Source organism: Danio aesculapii, chromosome 24 (assembly GCF_903798145.1).
Source record: "Danio aesculapii chromosome 24, fDanAes4.1, whole genome shotgun sequence".
Classification (NCBI taxonomy): domain Eukaryota; kingdom Metazoa; phylum Chordata; class Actinopteri; order Cypriniformes; family Danionidae; genus Danio; species Danio aesculapii.
The window spans coordinates 7,208,123-7,234,883 of NC_079458.1; the positions used below are offsets into that span (position 1 = coordinate 7,208,123).

General features: G+C 31.6%; 1 protein-coding gene across 2 annotated transcripts in view; it reads right to left on the minus strand.

The window, feature by feature from the left end:
- The window catches only part of st18 (ST18 C2H2C-type zinc finger transcription factor), a 131,851-nt gene that overhangs the window by 38,982 nt on the left and 66,108 nt on the right, over nt 1-26,761 (minus strand). For both annotated transcript variants that reach the window (XM_056451178.1, XM_056451179.1), the window contains 3 exons: nt 20,836-20,866; nt 13,221-13,411; nt 5,338-6,012 (listed from right to left, as the gene is read on the minus strand). In XM_056451178.1, the coding sequence (XP_056307153.1) occupies nt 5,338-6,012; nt 13,221-13,411; nt 20,836-20,866 (897 nt within the window). The remainder of the gene's footprint in view (nt 1-5,337; nt 6,013-13,220; nt 13,412-20,835; nt 20,867-26,761) is intronic.

Genomic DNA, 26,761 nt, shown 5'->3' on the forward strand with positions numbered 1-26,761 from the left:
AAGAATTAATTTTTAATGTACTATATTTTTAGCAGAAAAAGTACTTAATGAAAATAAAAACTGAAAATGATTTTAAAAATGTAAAAAAGTACTTAAAAAAAAAAAAAAAAAAAAAAAATATATATATATATATATATATATATATATATATATATATATATATATATATATATATATATATATATATGTTTATGTTTATTTGTTTTTCAAGAAAATGTTTAACATAATTATCAAAGTTTGTCTAATTATCATAACCATAGTAATAATGGCTGCTCATTCGAAAGATTTTGAGAAATATGCCATAAAGCCTAGTATTTAACAAAATAAATGTGTGCTTACTAAAATAAACATACAGCACAAAAAAGAAATAAAATTGTGCAAAACATGTTAATATTTTCAGAGGATGCAATACAAACTTGAAATATGCAATATTTTACTAATAAAAAGTTATTTTATTAAAATTGTATTCTTTTTTTCTCTTAAGCTACCCTATAATCAGATGATAATAAACAAATATGTACACATTTCATAAACATTTAACATGTTTAAAAATCTCAAAACTTTACAATAGAATTACCTCACAAACAACTGACAGAATTACACTCACCGGCCACTTTATTAGGTACACCTGTTCAAACCGAGCATCAGAATGGGGAAGAAAGGTGATTTAAGTGATTTTGAACCAGCCATGGTTGATGGTGCAAGACGAGCTGGTTTGAGTATTTCAGAAACTGCTGATCTACTAAGAGTTTCATGCACAACCATCTCTAGGGTTTATAGAGAATGGTCCGAAAAAGAAAAAATATCCAATGAGCGGCAGTTCTGTGGGTGCAAATGCCTTGATGATGCCAGAGGTCAGAGGAAAATGGCCAGACTGGCTGATAGAAAGACAACAGTAACTCGAATAACCACTCATTACAACCGAGGTATGCAGAAGAGCATTTCTGAATGCACAGCATGTTCAACCTTGAAGCGGATGGGCAACAGCAGCAGAAGACCACTTCGGGTGCCACTGTGTGATGCTATCATGTCAATAAGGACCAAAACCTCTGAGGAATATTTCCAGAATCTCATTGAATCTATGCCACAAAGGATTCAGGCCGTTCTAAAGGCAAAAGGGGGTCTAACCTGGTACTAGTAAGGTGTACCTAATAAAGTGGCCGGTGAGTGTATAACCTAAATATTAAGTCCTAAAATTAAGCATTACTAACTTTCAGTTAATGCCATTAATAGCAGACACTAAATCTGATGTTATAAATGATTCTCCTGATTTTGACTCATAATTCGATCTATTCAGTCAATGTGGAATTTTGCTCTGGCCAGATAGTTTGAATCGGTGAGTCGTTTGCAAACTAGATTCGTGAATCATTTGATTCAGTGTCAAGACTCACTGTGCAAACAAACAAGAACATGAGTTGTTTAATCCCATCCAGTCATGTTCCTCTCTACGTAAGCTGAGGCGCGACCTGTAAAAGCATGCTGGCAATGAGTGTGTGTTCATCTGTGACATTAGTTAAGGCTGTGGTCTGTGGGTTTCTTAGCACTGATCCATAGAGAGATTATCTTCAGAGATTACCCATTAAACAGCAAGATTCAAAGTGCTTAAAGCTCACATCAGAGATACTTTATGAGGATTTATGACTTCATTTATGCTCATGGTAAAATATCTGGCTGATAGCGATAAACCCGGTGCTTCATGATACAGAGATGTCATCAGAAGATTTTCGTCTTGTGTACTTGGGTACTTTTTATAATAAAACATGCCAGTTGTTTGCTATTGCAGATTTAGTTGCCAAAATGTTTTTAGCACTTAAGAGGATTTTATTTATCTATCCCTGTGGGCTTGAATTTCTGTCTCTTTTTTTGTGTGTGTTGATGCTGCAACAGGCTAGTTTTATTGCAAAAACACATACTACTAAACAGCCTAAAGCACATAGTAAACACACATAAAGAAGCTCACAAGACTTGTATTTATACAAGTACAGCCATTACAAAAAAAGAGTTTCTTTGGATTTTATTGATTTATTAGGTTTGAGTTTGAGTTGAATATTTTATTCTACAATTCTGGGATCACATTGAGCTAAATCAACAAAACAAAACACACACGGCCCAAAATAATGACTATAACTAGGCTGTTTTATTGTCTTAGGAATCTATGCATTTCGTGATATAGATATACTTTTATAAGTCCTTAACATCTATTAGAGGGCAGCACGGTGGTGCAGTGGGTAGCACAATCGCCTCACAGCAAGAAGGTTGCTGGTTTGATCCCCAGCTGGGTCAGTTGGCATTTTTGTGTGGAGTTTGCATGTTCTCCCCATGTTGGCGTGGGTTTTCTCCGGGTGCTCCGTTGTCCCCCACAGTCCAAACACATGCACTGTAGGTGAATTAAATAAACTAAATTGGCCATAGTGTATGTGTGTGAATGGGTGTGTATGGGTGTTTCCCAGCACTGGGTTACAGCTGGAAGGGCATCCGCTGTGTAAAACATATGCTGGATAAGTTGGCGGTTCATTCTGCTGTGGCGACCCGTGATAAATAAGACAATAAGCCGGAAAGGAGAATGAATGAATGAATGTATGTATTCCTTAAAAATACTAAAATATTATTATTTTTACATTCATAATTTAGTTGTATTGATTTTTGTACTTGAAAAAAAAAACATATAAGTTGCCTTGACAAAAAAACGTCAATCCTTCAACAAAACACAACGTTTTTACATCATCTGATGTCTATTTTATTTCAACTAATTTCAATATTTTTGTTTTTCTTGACTGTTAGCAACCAACAGATAAAAACAAACCCATTTGTTTTAAAGCATTTAGTAATCCTGACCGTTGTTGCTATTATTGCTGCTATTATCTATTATTTAGTTGTATTAATTTCATACTTAAAAAAAAAGGTCAGTTACCTTGACAACCAGCTTAAACAACGGCAATCCTTCAACAAAACACATTTGTATATCATCTGATGTCTATTTTATTTCAAATAATTTTAATATTTTTGTTCTTCTTCACTTTTAACAACCAACAAATAATAACAAAGGCATTTAATTCAAAGCATTAGTAAAAGCCTGACCTTTGTTGCTATTATTGCTGCTATTATCTATTATTTAGTTGTATTAATTTTTGTACTTGAAAAAACAAACATTTCAGTTGCCTTGACAACCAGCTTATAACGTTTCTACATCATCTAATGTCTATTTAATGTAAAATATTTTCAATATTTTTGTTCTTCTTCACTTTTAGCAACCAACAAATAAAAACAAATGCATTTCTTTCAAGGCATTAGTAAAAGCCTGACTTTTGCTGCTATTATTGTTGCTATTATCTATGATTTATTTGTACTAATTTTTGTAGAAACGTAAGTTGCCTTGACAACCAGCTTAAATAACAGCATTACTTCAACAAAACACGTGACGTTTTTACATCATCTAATGCAGGGGTCTCAAATTTAGATTGCCGGTTGGCCATATCAGTGACTGACAATTCATAGGAGGGCCACTTTAACATTCAAGCACAACAAAAAAGTGGAAACCTGATCTTTTTGTTTCTTATTGTACATATTGAAGGGGTAGTTTAAATTGCTGTGAAAATACTACAATTTAATAATAGTAATAATTATAATTATTATACTTCTGTCCCAATCAATTGTTGCTTAACCAAAAGTTTAACAGATAGCGCAAGAACAGCAGAAAGCTGATTAGATAACTTTAGTGACTTTACTGGCAATTGTTCTTCTCAATATCTTTCTTTTGTTTTGTAAAAGTACAACAAAGAGGTTAAAGTATGTTTATATATATATATATATATATATATATATATATATATATATATATATATATATAAAACCTCCTATGGCTTGAGTGTCCACATACGTTGACAGCACATTTTAGCTCTTAAGTGGCTATTTAAAATACTTTGAATGTCTTATATTTTGTTACAGACATACAGTGTCATCCTGCAACTGTTTTGCAGCATATGAAATGTCCCAAACACTATTTTTAACAGGCCAAAATGGGCAAAATTTTTTGTTTTTACCCTCTGATAGTCAAAGCAAGGTAAAAAAAAAAGGTCTATGTTAAATATGCATTAAAAAAATTCAGGAAAAAGTGTTTTATGTAAATTCGGACCACGAGTCCACATATATGGACATCATTTTTCTGATGTCCATATACTGTATATATATATATATATATATATATATATATATATATATATATATATATATATATATATATATATATATATATATATATATATATATATATATATATATATATATATTCACTTTTACATTGGCATTTACATGGCTTACACGTTATGATGGTGGTGTAAATATGATCACTTTGCTAATATTCGATTCAAATGGTCTCATATATATTCACTTTTACATTAACATGTTCACATGAGACCATTTGAATCGAACATTAGCAAAGTGATCATATTTACACCACCATCATAACGTGTAAGCCATGGAGAAGTGTTTGAACAACACAATACAGGTGGTATAAAACTAATTATAATCAACTGACCCTTGAATATTTTCAAAAATAGAGCTTTAGTAAAAATAGAGCACTTACTGACATATATGTCAACGTTTAAATCAGCCCCAGAAATAATCTGCAAGTGGGTTACTTTCAACCGCACGCTGAGAGAAACCGAAAGTAACCCGGACATAGAGTACAGTACTTTAAATGTCCAGTAGGTGAGGGTCAAAACCACAAGTGGCTATATGCGACTGCACAACAATGATAGTTAAAAATATATGTTTTAGGGGACCGAATCTCGTTCTTTTATTTGACGTCAGAGGGAGGAGGAGAGGGGGCTGCAAATAGCCCGCGGGGGCCGGCAGTTTGAGACCCCTGATCTAATGTCTATTTTATTTATTCATTCATTCATTTTCCTTCGACTTAGTCCATTTATTCATCAGGGGTCGCCACAGCAGAATGAACCACCAACTTATCCGCCATATGTTTAACACAGCAGATGCCCTTCCAGCCGAAACCCAGTACTGGGAAAAATCCATACACTCTCATTCACACTCATTCACTCATACCAATTTAGTGTATTCAATTCACCCATAGCGCATGTCTTAGGACTGTGAGAGAAAGCGAAGCACCGGGAGGAAACTTACGCAAACAAGGAGAGAAAAACTCTACACAGAAATGCCAACTGACCCAGTCGGGACTCGAACCAGTAACCTTCTTGCTGTGAGGAGACACTGAGCCACCGCTTCGCCCCATGTGTATCTTATTCCAAATAATTTCAATATTTGTTGTTCTTCTTCACTTTTAGCATCCAACAAATAAAAACAAAGCGTTAGTAAAAGCCTGACCTTTGTTGCTATGGTACAAGCTGCGAGCGTCCATCTCCATCATCCTCTGCTGCCTGCGTTCGTGGTTCATCTGCTCCAAGAAGAAGCGGTCCATATCTTTATAGGCACTGTGGAGAACCTGTCGATGCTCAGACTGCAGCACCATGGCCTGCTCCAGAAGACTGAGGTTCAGCCGAGCTCGGTCCAGCTCCAGACGCCTAGCCACCAGCCCGGGACCCCAAACGCCTCCCCGCTCCTCCATCCTGAGCTCCTCCTCGCTGTCACTGAACTCTCTAGCAGATCCGTACTCCTCCATCAAAGCTCCTCCGCTGTTTCTGTTCATAAACATGGAGAAAGCATCTTCATGGAGCTGCTGTCCCATCCGGAGTCTTTTCATTAGAGCGTCGTCTGCAGGCGGGCTGGGACTGTGATTGATCCCGTTGACCGGTGTTAAAGATGCCGGAGCGCTCCATTCTTCCTCGTCTTCTTCTCTATCTGGAGACAGGTGATAGCTGACTCTGATCTCTTCTTGGTTTTTGTCTTCAAAGTCCTGGTTGTTCTCCTCATCTTGCAGGTTGTGGTGTTCGGAGATGTGAGCGTCTAGATCTGGCGAACCCTCACTGGCTTGATCCGACCAGGACAGCAAGTGGTGAGGCTTCGTGTTGTGATAAATGGCGTCTTCCAGAAGGTCTTCATCTGAGACACAGGAGAGCGGATGGAGTTTATGTTAACAGCGAGCACTCATTAGACGATTGTGTTTGGAAGTGAAAGACTGACAGATGGTTTTTGAAGCCTTCGGAATCACAAGTCATGACAAATGTGATAACTTCAGTGTGGGATTTGGAGAAAGGAAAAAAAAAACGTGAAGGAAAACAAAATATGATGATGAATGGTGAAAACTAGGATGCCTTGATAGAGAGAGAGAGAGAGAGAGAGAGAGAGAGAGAGAGACAGACATACAGACAGGCAGATAGACAGACAGACAGACAGACAGACAGACAGACAGACAGACAGACAGACAGACAGACAGACAGACAGACAGACAGACAGACAGACAGACAGACAGACAGACAGACAGACAGACAGACAGACAGACAGACAGACAGATAGATAGATAGATAGATAGATAGATAGATAGATAGATAGATAGATAGATAGATAGATAGATAGATAGATAGATAGATAGATAGATAGATAGATAGATAGATAGATAGATAGATAGATAGATAGATAGATAGATGAAAGTAAAAACAGACAGTTTAGACAGTAAAAAAGTAAAAAAAATAAAAATGATTAGACTGTAAATTAGTAAATCAATATAAAATTGGTCAAATGAGAAAGTTATCAAACTGATGGATAGATGGATGCACTGCAAGAATTATAGATACAACTTTAGATAAATAGATGGATGGACGGATGGCAAGATTTACAGATACAACTTAAGAAAAAACGATGGATGGACGGGCGGACGGATGGTTGGATGGCAAGAATTATAGAGAGAACTAAAGATAAAGCAATGGATGGACGGTTGGATGGATGGATGGATGGAGTGCAAGAATTATAGATACAACTTAAGATAAAATGGATGGATGATGGATGGATGGATGGAATGCAAGAATTATAGATAGAACTATAGATAAAGCAATGGATGGATGGAATGCAAAAATTACAGATAGAACCATAGCTATGGATGGATGGATGAATGGATGGATGGATGGATGAATGGAATCCAAGAATTATTGTTAGAACTATAGGGATGGATGGATGGATGGATGGATGGATGGATGGATAGCAAGAATTATAGATATAGATTAACTGTAGATAATTAATTGATGGCTGGAATGCAAAAATTTCAGACAGAACTATGGATGGATAGATGGAGTGCAAGAATTACAAACAGAACTATAGAAATGGATGGTTGGATGGAATGCAAGAATTATAAATAGCACTATAGGGATGGATGGATGGATGGATTAATGGAAGAAATTCAAAAATTATAGTTAGAACTATAGATAAAGCAGTGGATGGATAATGAATGGATGGATGAATGGAAGATCTATAGATAGAACTATTGATAAAGCGATGAATGGATGGATGGATGGATGATGGATGATTGGATGGAATGCAGGAACTATAGATAGAACTATAGATAAAGTGATGGATAGATGAATGGATGGATGAATGGATTAAATGCAAGAACAATAGTAGAATGTAGAATGGTAGAACGATAGACAGGAGGATAGATATACAGATGAACAAATGATAGAAAAATAGAACGATAGATAGACAGAACATCAGACAGACAGACAGACAGACAGACAGACAGACAGACAGATAGATGTCTTCCAATTGAAAAAACAAACATATTAGTAAACTCTTGACTACTTCTAAAACACCATGTATAGTTTCCCTCCAAACTTGAGATCATCACCATATACATATCTCGACCTTTCAAAAGTGCATTCTTAGATTTTATAAATAAATAAACATATCCCTTCTTAATTTAATCTTCCATCTGTTCAAGATACACAACTCCAGATCAGATTTTGTCCACAACGCATATAAGACTACATGATATATATATATAACCGCTAATCATACAGAAGCTTGATTTGATACACTACAGTAACTCCTTTTGATAAATCCTCAAAGCTTATTTGGCTTGGCTTTATAAACTGAATAATTCCTTCCTTTTTTTTGACAAATCTCAGACCTTTTATCCCTTAAAATCACCTTTAAACGACTCTGGAATGGCAACAGCCCCGATTATATTAAGTAACTGAGTCAATGATTAACAAAAGGAAACTATCAGCTGGATTGATTTTACTGTACAATCCTCTACTGAAACTTAGCAGCCGGGGTTAAAGCTCTTTGGGCAGCAGGGTTTAAAGTTCAAAATACAGCGTAAACACGAGATACATCTATCCTCTTAGAGAGCCTTATGCCACCCTCCCAACCATATGCAACCACTGAGTTGATTAGATATTAGAGCATTTTGGCTGCACCACATGCGGTTTCGGGGGCTTCTAATGGGATCATACTGCCTTAACAAACAGTTGCTAGTCTTAAAGAGCATATAAAGTAGTCCTGCTTTTAATCCCCCCCCCCCCCCCCCAAAAAAAAACATCCCTAAATGGGGGATAGAGAGCTCAGTGGCATTTACAATCTCACCCGTCTCTTGCCAAAAATGGAAACCAGGCTTTGAGGGGTTAGAGTGTGCTTGCCGATTTGCTCAAAACCATGCCAAAACTCCGGCATAATGTCGCAGAGGTCTGCGCTGGCGCTGTACAAATGCAAAAGCATAATGCTAGCGTACAACCTAAATTTTGATTCTGTTTGTGTGGATAATTATAGTTTTAATGCATGCTGCTCAAAGAAAAGGGGCCCGGTTAATCTCGTCCATTTTTATTTTTGGAATTGCAATCAGTTGTATACGCGCGTCGAATGTTACTGCTCTGATTCTTGAGAGATGAAATGTGTGCCATACATTCTGATCAATTAATATATTTACTGTATGTTTTTCTTTATACTCTTTTATCTACAGTTGAAGGCAACATGTTCAATAATCAACAACATCAATGATAATAATGATAATAATGATAATAATGATAATAATGATAATAATAATAATAATACAATAATAATAATAATAATAATAATAATAATAATGATAATAATAATAATAATAATAATAATATAATAATAATAATAATAATAATAACAATAATAATAATAATAATAATAATAATAATAATAATAATAATACAATACAATAATAATAATAATAATAATAATAATAATGATAATAATAATAATATGATAATAATAATAATAATAACAATAATAATAATAATAATGATAATGATGATAATAATAATAATAATAATGATAATAATAATAATAATAATAATAATAATAATAATAATAATAATAATAATAATAATAATAATAATAATAATAATAATAATAATACATTTTATTTATAATGCGCTTTTCTAAGACCCAACGCGCCCAAAGTCATGGTTTAAGTAAAATGTGTTATCCTTTATTTTTTTCTAATATTCCACAAGAAATGCTTTAAGGAAGCAAAGTTTTTTTTACAGTAATTCATATAATATTTTTTACTTCTTTAATTTGCCTGGAATAAGAACATTATATATCCTTATTATTATTATTTTATTTTTTTAAGGTTAATATTATTAGCCCCTAATAACAGAACAAATCACTTTTGTCCAATAACTTGCCTAATTCTCCTAATTTTGATCTAATTGACCTAGTTAAGCCTTTAAATAACACTTAAAGCTGAATACTAGCATCTTGCAAAATGACGAAATTAGTAATTAAAATTATGTTTAATTTAATTAATGTGTTTAATTTAGTTTTTAAGATGTGTTGAAAAAATCTCTGCGTTAAACAGCACTTGGAAAATATTTTTTAAAAAGGATATTAATTCTAACAGTAATTGTAGTTCATTCTAATAATAATAGTTATATATGTATATATACTGCACTAAATGTTCACAGATGAAATGTGTGCCATACATTCTAATCAGGCAATGATATTAGTGATGGTATTCATGAAATTGTTATCCTATATTTTTTTCTAATATCCCACAAGAAATGTTTTAACGGTGCAAAGAATTTTTCACTGTATTTCATTTCATTTTTTTATTTTATATATTTGGCTGGAATAAAAACATTTTTAAATATTTATTTATTTATCCTTTTTTTTTAAATACTACTTTTAAGGTTAATATTATTAGCCCCTAATAACAGAACAAAACACTTCTGTCCAATAACTTGTTGACCTAAAACACCTAGTTAAGCCTTTAAATGTCACTTTAAGCTAAATACCAGTATCTTGCAAAATGACAAAATTAGTTTATTAAAATTATTAAAATTATATTTAATTAATGTGCTTAGTTTAGTTATTATATTCAAAAATGTGTTAAAAAATCTCTGCATTAAACAGCACTTATTATTTTTTTAAAAAGAATTAACATTAATTCTAATAATTATTATATATATTCTTTAGCGATGAATTGTGTGCCATACATTCTAATCAATATACATGTATATGTTTTCTTTATACTTTTTAATATATAGTTGAACGCAATAGTAATGATAAAATTGTTCTCTTTTATTTTCTCTAACATTTCACTAGAAATTCTTTAATGGAGCAAGGACAATTTCACAGTAGTTCATATAATATATTTTTTTCTTGAAAAGTATTATTTCTTTAATTTGGCTGGAATAAAAAATTAAATATATATATATATATATATATATATATATATATATATATATATATATATATATATATATATATATATTTTTTTTTTTTTTTTTTTTTTTTTTTATATTTTCCAAATGATGTTTCCAAATGAACAGAGCAAAGAAATTTTCACAGTATTTCTGATAATATTTTTTCTTCTGGAGAAAGTCTTATTTGTTATTTGTTTTATTTCGGCAAGAATAAAAGCAGTTTTTAATTTTTTATGAACCATTTTAAGGTCATTATTAAAAGCCTAACCATAGAAAAGCCTCTACAGAACAAACCATCATTATACAATTACTTGCCTAATTACCCTAACCTGCCTAGTTAACCTAATTAACCTAGTTAAGCCTTTAAATGTCACTTTAAGCTGTTGAAAAAATCTGCTCTCCGTTAAACAGAAACTGGGGAAAAAAATAAATGGGGGCTAATAATTCAGGGGGGCTAATAAATCTGACTTTATATATGTACCCAAATATTATAACAAAAAATAATAAATATATAATAGATCATTATTATGATAACAATTTCATAAAAATACACCAGCTTTCATACGTTATATATGAAAATAGCAATTAATTTAGTCAAGGTATTCTACATCTGTGTATTTAAGTGTATTTTTCTAGCTTAACAACTCCAGAAACACAAAACATCTGTGATCAAACACAATAATTTTGTCAAAACAATCATATTTTGGCAAGATGTCACTGAAACTGAAAAGACAGCGCTGAAAATCAGTTTAAATCTCAACTGATTCTTAAATCGTAGCTGAATGCTTCATTGATTATAAATATCTAGCATTTTAATACTCCTTTTGTTTGCATCTGTCATTGTTGATCCATATAGAGTGATAAAGAAGAAAAAAATCTCTTTTTTGAGAGAAAAGGAAAGAAGCAAAAAACCTGAAAACCTTAACAGCGTTAATGTCTTTAGCCCATTTGTCCTGCATCTCAAGAATCAGCGCTTGTAACACAAAAGCAAGCATTAACATGAAGCATCTGGACGCCTAATCCAAAAGCAAAGCATGGATTCCACCGCAAAACGCACTTAAAAACGCGTCCGATTTTGTCGCTTTTGTCAGCAGTTTGAGGTGTGAAAACCCAAAGCGGTCCAGCGCAGATGAAAAGTTCGCCAGTTATGCTAAGACACAATTAACAGAGCAGATGATTAGGAGTTCTCTGCCATCCAGATGGAGATACAGCCCTGACCAAAAAAAAATACAGAACAGCGAAAAAAAAAAAAGACTGGAGCGAACAAGGGCGAAAAATGCTTGGATGCAGAGAGTGGTTTGTGTTTTGGAACAGGTGAATGGTTTATACTCCAGAATAACCATTACCATTGTGTGTATGGAGACCAGAAGCTTGGCTGGAGTCACACACACACACACAACAGCACCAAATGGAAGCCTTACACCCCTTTAATTCGTCCCCTGCCTTTGCTTTTCCATTTTTTTCTCTCTTGAAATTCACATACCCCTCTGGTCCCCCTACAGATCCATTAAATTCTCTGCAGTCCCAGTCGCCATCCACTCCCAGTCACACCCCGCGCATTATGCTTTTTTAATTCCTTGTTTTTTTTCCCCCTCCACTTCTTCAATAGTGCACTTTGGCACACGCAAAGCCAACATGTTGCAAGACAGCAGGGAAATATGACAAATGAGATTTTCCTAATCATTCCGCAACTTCAGAAAATAATACTAAATTAAGTGTGTGTGTGTGTGTGTGTGTGTGTTTGGGGGGGGTGATGAAAAAGAGAGAGAGAGATAGAGAGAAAAAAAGGTTATGATTATTGTGGGTAATATGAAATCAGAGAAACAAATAAATTCCATTTCCAATGATGCTGTTCAATTTATTGAGCTATTTTGTTGTCCATTTAACAACCCACATGTGTCCAATAATGAGGCGCACACATTATGCCTAATTATGTATATTTGGGCTGCGTTCGATGGTCTAACAAAAGCTTTCGAAAGGGACAATTACGTTTGTTGCTTGGTTACATCGTTAAAAATATACCAAATAAGTGCAGATTATAGGGGTGTGGAGGTACACATGTAAAGCATGGGTATTGTTGCCAGCGCGCTCATAATTTGATTCATTAGGAAATGGCAGCATTTTGTTTCTAGAAAGGAGACGGCTTTAAAACGTAATATCGACTTTAACATTTGCGTGGCTTCCTTGCCAAAAATGTTTTGTTGTTGGAGTGTATGATCACTCTCTTTTGTCAACGAGGCACAATATAATTTGGTGCATTCTATTCTCAGTTACCCTATTTGCATAATTATGCAAGCAAGCGCACTTGCTTATAAAAAAAAAACACTTTTTTTTCCAGGCTGCATAATCAACCCGGCGGCAGCTACTTTTTAATCCGGGTTTCAAAAGTAGTTGAGCGGAGGAAAATCGCCTTAATCTGGACACCGGATGCAGGGTGCAGGGGGGGGGGGGGGGGGGACGAGACAGAAAAAACATAAAAAATACGGCCTGACGGATCAACTTCCAGTGATGGACGAATATATGAGGGAGGAGAGGAGGAGAAGGAGGAGGGAAACAAATATATGAATGCAACAGATGGTAGTTTAAAATTCAGCGTCAATTGTTCATCAAAACAGACAAAACAACAGGACATCTGTCTACCTGCTGGAGTGTCAGTGTTCCTGGGTGCGTCTTTGTCCTGTGCGGTTGCCAGGTCCTCGCCGTTCCCCTCGCTGGGGCAGGGACTGGGACTGTAGTGGCGAGGCTTCATCAGGAGTGATTTCCGCTTGTTGACTGGCGCCCCGCGAGCCCCTTCTGCGGCCGTCCGCTTTTTACCCGCTCCCAAATGCAAGCTGAAATCAGAATGCGAGGGTCATTTCATGGAGGCGTCGTGTCACAAATCAACGGGTAGAGATGCGGAGATCTAATTAGTTTGACCCATGAGATCAGAACGGGTCAAAAGCTTTGTTTCGACACTTAAATGTCCTGAAGTAAGTTGATAATAAGGTTTTAAAGCTGAAAATGATCCTGTTTTTTCAGTTATGGACACCCGTTTTTTATATATAAGTATATATATAGTTGCTTTCGTAAGTTTCGTAAGTTTATCGGATTCTTTGTTTATTGCTGTAAAAATTTAACTAAACAACAAAAATCTGAATTTTCATTTTAATCAGAATACTGTAAGAGGTATTTTTTGTATTGTAATTGATACTTTTATACAGCAAGGATACATTAAATTGATCAAAAGTGACGTATAATTGTTTATAAAATTATAATATTTATAATAATAAAAACCAGGTAAGTTAATTGAAAACCAGTTCTCATTTACAATGACGACCTGGCCAAGAGGCAACATAAAAAGCAGATATGAAGCAGTAGAAGTACAATATTATAATAATTTTAATAATATTTCAAACAAATCATTTTCTTTTGCTCTTTTAAACTTTATGTTTTTCAAAAGTTCCTAAAAAGTATTTTTAGTAATAATAACAGACATTCATTACTATTTCAGAAGGATTGCATGATGCTAAAATTTCAATTTAAATATAATTAAAACTTTAAATGTTATTTTAAATTGACTATTTTTTTTTACAATATCTGTGTTTTCGGAGCATTTTTAAATCAAATAAATGTAGCTTTACATTAAAAAATATTACCAACCTCAAACTTTTTGCAGACATAGACTGGAGTCTCCTTTTCTAACACAGAACACCTTTAATTTCATCGCATTGTTTAAAATGGTAACATTTTACAATAAGGTCTCATTTGTTGACGTGCAATGAGAAACATATTTTTACAGCTTAAATTTAAATGGGTTTACATTAGTAAATAGAATACATTTAATTGATCAAAAGTGACCTTTAACGTTTAAGGCATTATAAATGTTATTAAATATTTCAAATAAATCCTTTTCTTTTGCTCTTTTCAACTGTGTTTAAAATTGTATAAATATTTTTTTTACAATATCTATGTTTTCAGAGCATTTTTAAAATCAAATAAATGTAGCTTTACATTTTAAAATTAATACCAACCTCAAACTTTTTGCTGACTTAGACTAGAGTCTCCTAAAACAGAACACCTTTAATTTCATTGCATTGAGATAACATTTTACAACAAGATCTCATTTGTTGACATGAGCAATGAGAAACATATTTTTACAGCTTAAATTAATGGGTTAACATTAGTAAATGGAAAACTTCAAATTGATCAAAAGTGATGTTTAACTGTTAAGACATTATAAATGTTATTAAATATTTCAAATAAATCCTTTTCTTTTGCTCTTTTCAACTGTATATTTCTCAAAGATTCCAAAAAGTTATCCCAAAAGTATTGTTGATAATAACAGTAATAATACCAGACATTAACTATAATTTCTGAAGGACTGCATGATGCTACAATCTCTTAAATTTAAATATAATAAAAAGTTTAAATGTTTTTTTAAATTGTATAAATATTTTTTACAATATCTGTGTTTTCAGAGCATTTTTAAATCAAATAAATGTAGCTTTACATTTTAAAAATATTACCAACCTCAAACTTTTTGCAGACATAGACTGGAGTCTCCTTTTCTAATACAGAACACCTTTAATTTCATCGCATTGTTGATAATGTTAACATTTTACAAGAAGGTCTTATTTGTTGTAAGGTCAAAATATATATGAATACATTAAATTGATCAAAATTGAAGTTTAACTGGCAAGACATTATAAATATCATTAAATATTTCAATTAAATCTTTTTCTTTTGCTCTTTTCAACTGTATATTTCTCAAAGATTCCTAAAATGTATCCCAAAAGGATACATATGCTTATTTATTTTATTTTTTTACCATTTTTATTATTTGTTTTTATTTTTCTTATACTTGTTTTTTTTATTCTTGTTTATGTAAAGCACTTTGAATTGCCACTGTGTATGAAATGTGCTATATAAATAAACTTGCCTTGCCTTAAAAAAAAAAGAAAAAAAAAGTATTGTTAATAATAATACCAGACATAAATTATGACTTTTGAAGGATTTCTAAAATTTCGGCTTTGCATCAAAGGAATGAATGAAAATTTAAATATAATTAAAACTTTAAATGTTATTTTAAATTGACTATTTTTTTACAATATCTGTGCTTTCAGAGCAATTTTAAATCAAATAAATGTAGCTTTACATTTTAAAAATATTACCAACCTCAAACTTTTCACAGACATAGACTAGAGTCTCCTTTTCTAATACATCGCACTTATAATTTAGCCATAATTCTCTCTGATAAGACAGATTGAAATGGATTAATGATGTTTCAAATCAACATTAAATCAAATCCGACTTTTTCTGGATTTACACACACACAAAAATAAAAAAAATCACTAATAATTCCACCTCTGAACCGACTTTCCATTTTGGCCTTCTTATTTTTCACCCCCTCCTCTCCGACCACTTATAATAGAGCACTTTTCGCCATTCCCAATGGATCAAATCAAGCCTCGCCCCACAATTTGTCTCACTGAACATCCGATTTCACACACACACACACATGAAAAAGTAAAAATGGGTTGTGAAAGTCATTTGGTCCTCTATGATTGATGAGCCTGAGAGTTTGTTACAAAACTCACCAGGACGGCATCTGAAATTCCCCGCAAGATGTGACTAAGAAATTCAGCATCACAGATCCTCATGTGTGAACTTATGTGTGAACACAGAGTCCAAAACACTGAAGCATGAACTGGCTCATTATTTTCAATGAGAAATCTGTTGCTATTATCAGCTATCACGCTGCATAATAAGGCATGATACAGAGAATTAAATGTTTGCTGTAGGCCGCTATCTGAAAAAGGTTAGTGAGTTGAACACAACATGCATGAAAAGGAATGCACAAAACAAGTTGAGCTGCAGTAAAATAAAGACAAAAAAATATTCAAACACTTAAATCACACTTGAAAATGCATAGATCTCATTGCATCGCATATAATGGTTACATTTTACAATAAGGTCTCATTTGTTAACACAAGCTAACAATGAGAAATACAGTTGAAGTCAGAATTATTAGCCCCCCTTAGAATTTTTTTTTCTTTTTTAAATATTTCCCAAATGATGTTTAAGAGAGCAAGAAAATTTTCACAGTATGTCTGATAATATTTTTTCTTCTTAAGAACGTCTTAATTGTTTTATTTCGGCTAGAATAAAAGCAGTTTTTAATTTTTTAAAAAACATTTTAAGTTTAAAATTATTAGCCCCTTTAAGCTATATTTTTTTTCAATAGTCTACAGAACAAACCATTATTATACAATAACTTGCCTAGTTACCCTAACCTGCCTAGTTAACCTAGTTACGGCTTTAAATGTCACTTTGAGCTGTATAGAAGTGTCTTGAAAAATATCTAGTCTAATATTATTACTGTCATCATGGCAAAGATAAAATAAATCAGTTATTAGAGATGAGTTATTAAAACTATTATGTTTATTATGTTTTTTTATATATATAACAATGAGAAATATATATATTTTCATTTTAAATTAGCATTTGATAACATTGGTAAATAGAAGTAGAAAAAGCAGATGTTACATGTTAGCTCAAAGCAAATTAAATAATGTTTACAGATAAAAGTTTTGATTTTGATGTTTTAATAAATGTGGAAATGAAATAAATGTTAACTCAGTGCAAGTTAGTGGAATCAATTTAAGTATATAATATAACATAATATAATATAATATAATATAATATAATATAATATAATATAATATAATATAATATAATATAATATAATATAATATAATAACAATATAATATAATATAATATAATAACAATAATAACAATAATATATAAATAATAACAATAATATAATAACAATATAATATAATATAATATAATATAATATAATATAATATAATATAATATAATATAATATAATATAATATAATATAATATAATATAATATAATATAATAACAATAATAACAATAATATATAATATAATATAATATAATATAATATAATATAATATAATATAATATAATATAATATAGGGCGAAGCGGTGGCGCAGTAGGTAGTGCTGTTGCCTCACAGCAAGAAGGTTCGCATGTTCTCCCCCCATAAGCGTGGGATTCCTCCGGGTGCTCCGGTTTCCCCCACAGTCCAAAGACATGCTGTACAGCTGAATTGGGAATTCTAAATTGTCCATAGTGTATGAGTGTGAATGAGTGTTTAAGGATGTCTTCCGGAGATGGGTTGCAGCTGGAAGGGTATCTGCTGCGTAAAACATATGCTGGATAAGTTGGCGGTTCATTCCGCTGTGGCGACCCCAGATTAATAAAGGGACTAAGCCGAAAAGTAAATGAATGAATAATATAATATAATATAATATAATATAAAATAATATAATATAATATAATATAATATAATATAATATAAAATAATATAATATAATATAATATAATATAATATAATATAATATAATATAATATAATATAATATAATATAATATAATATAAAATAATATAATATAATATAATATAATATAATATAATATAATATAATATAATATAAAATAATATAATATAATATAATATAATATAATATAATATAATATAATATAATATAATATAGGCAGCACGGTGGCGCAGTGGGTAGCACAATCGCCTCACAGCATGTTTTGCATGTTCTCCCCATGTTGGCGTGGGTTTCCTCTGGGTGCTCCGGTTTTCCCTACAAGTCCAAAAACATGTGCGATAAGTGAATTGGATAGGCTAAATTGTCTATAGTGTATGTGTGTTGATGAGTGTGTATGGGTGTTTCCCAATACTGGGTTGCAGCTGGAAGGGCATCTTCTGCGTAAAATATATGCTGAATAAGTTGGCGGTTCCTTCCGCTGTGGCAACCCAGATTAATAAAGGGACTAAGCCGAAAAGAAAATGAATGAATAAATAATATACAGGGTTCATACACATTTCTACTACTAAAATTCTATGACTTTTCAATGACTTTTCCAAAACTTTTAGGTAAATATTCATGATCTTGTTTCATGTTTAATGTAATGTCTACGTACACGTGGTGAATAAGAAAAAAAATGCATGTTGAAATTTATTAGAGCATTTTAAAAAATATGTGACAATCCATGTAGGTTATATTTATTTTCATATTCGTAAAACAGTTTTTAGAAAGTGTCTAGCTGTCTGCATGAAAATTTTATAATTTTGGTTTTCACAAGACTTGACTAGCACAAATTAGCCTTTAGCACCCACAATATCTTACCTCTGAAGTTAGATATTGTGTCTGGACATGACACTCAAAATGCATCTTGAATTACAGTGAAGGCGAGTGAAAGAGAGGCAAAGCTAAAATTGCTTTTGATTTCTGAAGTTATTACTTTTTTAACCTATTTTTTTTTTCAAGTTTACCTGTCAAATATTGTGTCAAGTATAAGTTAAGTTCATCTCCAATATATTCAAGTACACAGATAATTGTTTAACAAATTTTCATCACTTTTCCAAAACATTTTGGGTTTATTTGTTAACTTTTCCAGGCCTAGAAAATACCTTTTCGAAATGTCATGACTTTTCCAGGTTTTCCAGGACTGTATAAACCCTGTATATAATGTAATAAGATTAGATTAGATTAGACTAGATTCAACTTTATTGTCATTACATATGTACATGTACAAAGCAACGAAATGCAGTTTAGGTCTAACCAGGAGTGCAATAGCAACAAGTTCAGTAAAGAACTGCAAATAAAAATCAAGCAGTGCAAAAAAACCTAAACTATTTGCAATAAAAAAATTAATTAAAATTGTAATTTATAAAATTTCTATATTTATTATAAACATAACGGTCATTTTGATTTGCTTTTCAGTCAACCGAAAATTTGCGATGCTGTTTTCTCTATCTATCTATTTATCTATCTATCTATCTATCTATCTATCTATCTATCTATCTATCTATCTATCTATCTATCTATCTATCTATCTATCTATCTATCTATCTATCTATCTATCTATCTATCTATCTGTCTGTCTGTCTGTCTGTCTGTCTGTCTGTCTGTCTGTCTGTCTGTCTGTCTGTCTGTCTGTCTGTCTGTCTGTCTGTCTGTCTGTCTGTCTGTCTTACTGTCTGTCTGTCTGTCTGTCTGTCTGTCTATCTATCTATCTATCTATCTATCTATCTATCTATCTATCTATCTATCTATCTATCTATCTGTCTGTCTGTCTGTCTGTCTGTCTGTCTGTCTGTCTGTCTGTCTGTCTGTCTGTCTGTCTGTCTTACTGTCTGTCTGTCTATCTATCTATCTATCTATCTATCTATCTATCTATCTATCTATCTATCTATCTATCTATCTATCTATCTATCTATCTATCTATCTATCTATCTATCTATCTATCTATCTATCTATCTATCTATCTATCTATCTATCTATCTATCTATCTATCTATCTAGCTAGCTAGCTAGCTAGCTATCTAGCTGTCTGTCAGTCAGTGTGTATTTATATATATATATATATATATATATATATATATATATATATATATATATATATATATATATATATATATATATATATATATATATATATATATATATATATATATATTGTAGGTAGTTTAGGTTTTTTTGCACTGCTCGATTTTTATTATATTTACACAGTGGATGCCCTTCCAGCCGTAACCCAGTATTGGGAAACACAGATGCACACTCATTCACACACACTCATACATTGCTGCTAATTTAGTTCATCCAATTCATCTATAGAGCATGTGTTTGGACCATGGGGGAAACCGGAGCACCAGGAGGAAACCCACACCAACATGTGGAGAACATGCAAACTCCACACTGAAATGCCAACTGGCCCAGCCGAGGCTCAAACCAGCGACTTTCTTGCTGTGAGGTGACAGTGCTAACCACTGAGCCACCGTACCACCCAAATTAGAAAACAATTACAACATATTTCTTTAAAAAATTAAATAGCAAAAAATAATACAAACAAAGCAGTTTTTAATAACCAATAAAATAATACAAACCCTTTTTAAATCACCTAGAACTGATCAGTGAATCATGTCCATGGTTCATTTCACAACCAAAATCACTTCATAAAATCCAAAAAACACCAGATTTAAAGTGAAGTTAGATTAGCTAAGAGTAAAGCTCAATTTATGTAACATATAACACATTATAATCTAAAGCAATACTATTTATTTTCTAAGAGTGACCTAAGTTTTTATGAATGCAGCCGCACGTATTGGCGTAGGGCCGTCAGAAAAGCCATAAAGTGACAGTGTGAAGCAGGTAGTGAACTCTGGCTTACCTGGGTGCCTCAGCGATGCAGTCAGGCAGAACTGCAAACAGAAAAAGAGAGAGAAAGAGTAAACATGTGTGTTTACATTTCCACCAGCGCCACCGGCCTCACCAGCACCTGCCTGTGATCCTTCACACACCTCGCGCTTTAATGTCACACTCAGACGGACACACACAAGACGACAAAAACATCTTCGATAAACTTGTTGTTTGTGCTCTGACTGCGGATAGTAGCAAAAAAGGATGCAAATCCATACAAAACAACCCAGATGCAAATTAGCCTTCAGGTATGTTTTAAAACCGCAAACAGATGAAGCCAAAATTATTACCTTCCTGTGAATTTTTTTACAAATATTTCTCGAATGATGTTTAACAGAGCAAGGAAATTTTCACAGTATTTCCTATAATATTTTTTCTTCTGGAGAAAGTCTTATTTGTTTTAATTCGGCTAGAATAAAAGTAGTTTTTAATTTTTTAAAAACCATTTTAAGGTCAATATTATTACCCCCCTTAAGCAATATTTATTTCGATTAACGCCAAACTATCGTTATACAATAACTTGCCTAATTAACCTAGTTAAGACTTTAGATGTCACTTTAAGCTGAATACTAGTATCTTGAAAAATAACTAGTCAAATATTATTTACTGTCATCATGGCAAAGATAAAAGAAAACAGTTATTAGAAATGAGTTATTAAAACTATTATGTTTACAACAGAAACTGGGGGGGAAATAAACAAGGGGCTAATAGATCAGGATGGCTAATAATTCTGATTTCAACTGTATGAGAGGATCTGGCCTTATTCATTTTAGCTGACTTTAACACACCACCAAAGTCAGTATATAACATTAAAGACAAAAAAATCATGCAACAACATAAACAGTGACTAGTAATGAGACTGATTTGTATTCCATAATACTGTGCATAATGTAAATAAATCTTTTGAACTTTCAACTACAATTAGTTGTATACAATTAAATCTTTACATATGCATCTAGTGCTGGGCAAAGATTAATTGTGATTAAGCGCATACAAAATAAAAGTTTGTTTTGACATAATATATGTGTGTGTATTATATTTATTTATTGTGTATATGTGATAGAAACAAAACTATTTTGTTACATAGTTACATAAATAAATATATCATTTGTATCATATACACATATATTTAGTTTTTAAATAGAAATAAACACATCTCACATATATGCATGACTGAGTGTATTTATTTACACAATAAACATACACAGTACTCACACTTAAATGATGTAAAAACAAACTTTTATTTTGGATTTAATTAATTGGGATTCATTTTTGTCCAGTGCTAGATGCTTCATTTATATGTTTTTGATTTGAATAAAAGAAGCAATGTAGAATGTAAAAAGTATAAACCAGAACATTTTTAATGGATATTGTGATAGAAAAAAAGGAGAAAAACACAGAAACTCGCAAAACGTTTCACTGGAAAAGCAGTCAAGAACACCCAAGAAACTTTGTGTTGTTGTTTTTTTGTTAATAAATTAGCATTTCCCGACAGAACTTTGGATTTTCTCACAAAATGTTTATAAAAGCTACTGCTCTCACCATAGAAGCGTTCCATTTTTCGGTAAACATTTGTAAACATTTCGGTAAACAAGTTTCTCACAAAACTTTTGTGTTTGCTCTAGAAATTTCTGAGCAAATAATAATTTAATCTAAAATAAATAATTATCTAAAAATATCGGTTAATTATCAACTTTCGTATTTCGTAATTTAGTTTTTCTGTTTATTTATGATTATGAATTGCATTATGGGAACTCGATCTCTGCCCTGTTCACTTTTGAACTCAGCAGTTTAACAAAGTTATTTTACTGACATTTTAGAAGTTTGAAACAATACATTTACAAGAATCCAATATATATATATATATATATATATATATATATATATATATATATATATATATATATAAAAAATAATACAAAGAGAATTAAAGATAATAAAATAACAAAAAATGTACTGGCAATTTATTACCAGGTTTTTCCCTTGTAAACATCAAACAATTAAAAATGTCAATAAAAAAATATTATAATTAGATTTTTTAGGGGTTTTTCACCTTTATTATATAGGACAGTGGAGTTGAGACAAGAACACATGGGTAGCAGAGGGGGGGTTAGAATCGGCAAATGACCTCGATCACTGACCAATAGGCAATTGGCGTTGACATTTTAGAAACTTTTTAACATCAAAAGCTGTTGGAGGAAACATATATCACAAAACTGAACAGCGTAAACTGTTAATTTAAAGAAACTAAAACTGCTAATTTACAGATCTTTTTTTACAGTGTACATCCCTTCTTCTTCAAATCATATGCAGAAGTATTGTGTTTGCCAGAGAAACTTTGTATTTTCTTTATTTTTGTAGCTCTTTATACAGTGCAAATTGTGTCAAATCGGCTTTATAGACGTCAACAAAACAATAATAAATAATATAAAAATATAAATAATTGAATAGTAAATAAATAATATATATATATATATATATATATATATATATATATATATATATATATATATATATATATATATATATACATACTGTAAATATATGTTAATTGCATTTCCGCATTTTGTGTTTTTTGTTTATTTACGATTGTGAATTGCATTATGGGGTGTTGATCTCTGCTCTGTCAACTTTTGATGTTGAAAATTCAGCTCTACAGTTTAACAAAGTGACTTTTAGTCGTTTGAAACATGCATCAGAAATAATAAGAGAAATAAGTCTGTAAAATAACAGAAAACGTACAGGCAGGTTTTTGCAGAATAATATACAACACCAACCCAGACGATATATCACTTTAAACTATTAAAAATGTTTATAAAAGTCACTTTTTCCAACTTTTTAAGGTTTGAAGAAGGATTAAGGTCTCATAATGCAATTCAAAAGCATAATTAATAAAAAAATAAAAATCACAAAATACGAAAAACTACTAAACTATGGATTTTCTTACAGTGTATATAATAATAATAAAATTAAATAATATTACTAAAAAAATCTGTTACAAAGTTTACTAACTGCAAAACAAGTTCAAAACAAATGCAGGTTTTGTTTTTAATAATGTTTGCACATTCACAAACTTAAAAAAATTTGCATTGTTGCGTCGCAAAACAGCTGCGTTGCTTAAAAACAAACTTAGCTTTCTCTCTCAAATCATATTCATTCTCTCACAAAAGCATTGTGCTTGCTCCAAATATAAAACTAAATAAATAAACAAATAAATAAATAAATGATTGAATAAATAAATAGATAGATAAATAAATAAATAAATGATTGAATGAATGAATAAATAAATAAATGATTGAATGAATAAATAGATAAATAAATAAATAAATAAATAAATGATTGAATGAATGAATAAATAAATAAATGATTGAATGAATAAATAGATAAATAAATAAATAAATAAATAAATGATTGAATGAATGAATAAATAAATAAATTAATGATTGAATAAATAGATAGATAGATAAATAAATAAATAAATAAAATGATTGATTGAATAAAAAAAATAAAAAAATAAAAAAATAAAAAAATAAATAAATGATTGATTGAATATATAAATTAAAAAATTAAAAAATTAAAAATAAATAAATAAATAAATAAATGATTGAATAAATAAATAAATAAATAAATAAATAAAATGATTGATTGAATAAATAAAATAAATAAATAAATAAATGATTGATTGAATAAATAAATAAATAAATAAATAAATAAATAAATAAATAAACAAATAAATAAATAAATGATTGAATAAATAAATAAATAAATAAATAAATAAATAAATAAAATGATTGAATAAATAAATAAATAAATAAATAAATAAATAAATAAATAAATAAATAAATAAATAAATAAGTTGTGTTCCTTTAAAACGTGTTCAGCCAAAAAAATAAATAAATAAATTAAGATTTCCCAAAAGTTTCTCTGGCAAATGCACTACCCTAGCCAGAAAGCGTAAAAGCTTTGTAAAAGAAAGCACTAAAAAAAATCTCTCTTTCCCTTCCCATCATCCTTCACGTCCTCTCAGAGTAACAGTTCCCATGAATTAAACAAAACCCAAGGCAAACGAAACATCTCTGACAGCAATGAATGACGCTGTGTTTAATAAAGCATGCCTACAAATGTTCTCTAGGGCTGAAATCAGCAACAAATGACACAAGTGTAAGACAATACACTAATCTGCGTTTTACATGGGGGGAAAGAAAAAAAGCTGTTTCACTTCAACGGTGTTTAACAATCACAGCTTTGACAACATGATATATTGGAAGCCTCGCTGTGATCCAAGTCTCACGAGACGTATACAGACAGACAGAGAAAAAAAAAGATGTGTGTATGCAGCGTATGAAGATCTCATTCACAGCTTCACCTCAATCCCATGGTGAAGACTCAATAAAGCACCATCATGAATTTTTCCCAGCGCATTAAAGAGTCAGGCGCGCGCGAGAGGTACAGTACGCGGCTCTAAACACTTGAATAATGATGTCCCCTGTCATGCTTTAGTCGCTCTTTTCCATTCACGATGCTCTCCTTAACTCGTTGGAAAGAATATTGGCCCATAATGAAGTCACTGTCTCTGAATAATGCATCGCACCTCTCTCCGGGCTAAAGAGGATTAATATTAAAATTGACAGATCTGATGCGAGGCCGTTAAACTAACACTTCAGATCAAATGTGCGTAGGAAAAAAGTGCACGTGCCAGGAAACGAGCCTGTTTTTTCTGAGGCATTGTGGGAAATGTGTTCACCTTGTTTATGTCAACTTTGCACGGGGGCAAATATAATGCACGTTTATACAAAGCAATAATGCGCTCTAAAAGAGTGCGATGAGATTGCGTTGCATAACAAGCACATTAAATTAATGAAATAAATAGCACGATGCGGAGGTAATGGGATGTAAAACTTTGTAGGGATGTAAAATGTAAACTCTTTTGACATATTTATAGTTGAAGTCAGAGTTATTAGCCCCTCTGGATTATTCGCCCCCTGTTTATTTTTTCCCCAATTTCTGTTTAATGGAGAGCAGATTTTTTTTAACACATTTCTAAACATAATAGTTTTAATAACTCATCTCTAATAACTGATTTATTTTATCTTTGTCATGATGACAGTAAATAATATTTGACTAGATATTTTTCAAGACACTTCTATACAGCTTAAAGTGACATTTAAAGACTTAACTAGCTATCTCTGGTGAACTACAGACCCATAATGAACTACAATTCCCTACATTCCGCTTTGCACACACCGGACTCCATTTCCGTTAATCACACACACACAGCTGAAACCGGTTATTATGGATTGTTTGGACCAGTGTTTCCCAACCCTGTTCCTGGAGGCACACCAACATTACATATTTTAGATGTCTCCGTTATCTGACCCATTAACTTCAGGTGTTGGAGTCTCTTCTGATGTTATGATAAGCTGATTCAGGTGTGTTTGATTAGGGAGAGTTGGAAAATGTGGACTGTTGGTGTGCCTTCAGGAACAGGGTTGGGAAACACTGGTTTGGACTATAAATTCACCTTGCTTATCTGAGTTTGTCACGGAGTCTTTGTATGTCATGTGGATGTTTTGTTATGTTGATGTTTCAGAGATGTTTCAGAGTCTTGTTTGAGCTTCGTTTTTTGTTTCTGTTTGTTTATTTGATACCTTGTAAGACTTCACAAAGACTGTATCATTAATCTTGCACTTCAATCCTACCTTTTGTCCTCGTCTCATCACTGCATCGTGACAATAACGTGGGTTTGTACTGTAGACTTTCGAAAAAAAATCTAGCTTTCTCTGTTAAACATCATTTAGGAAATATTTAAAAAAGAAGAAAAAATTCAATGGGGGGCTAATAATTCTGACTTCATGTATATATATATATATATATATATATATATATATATATATATA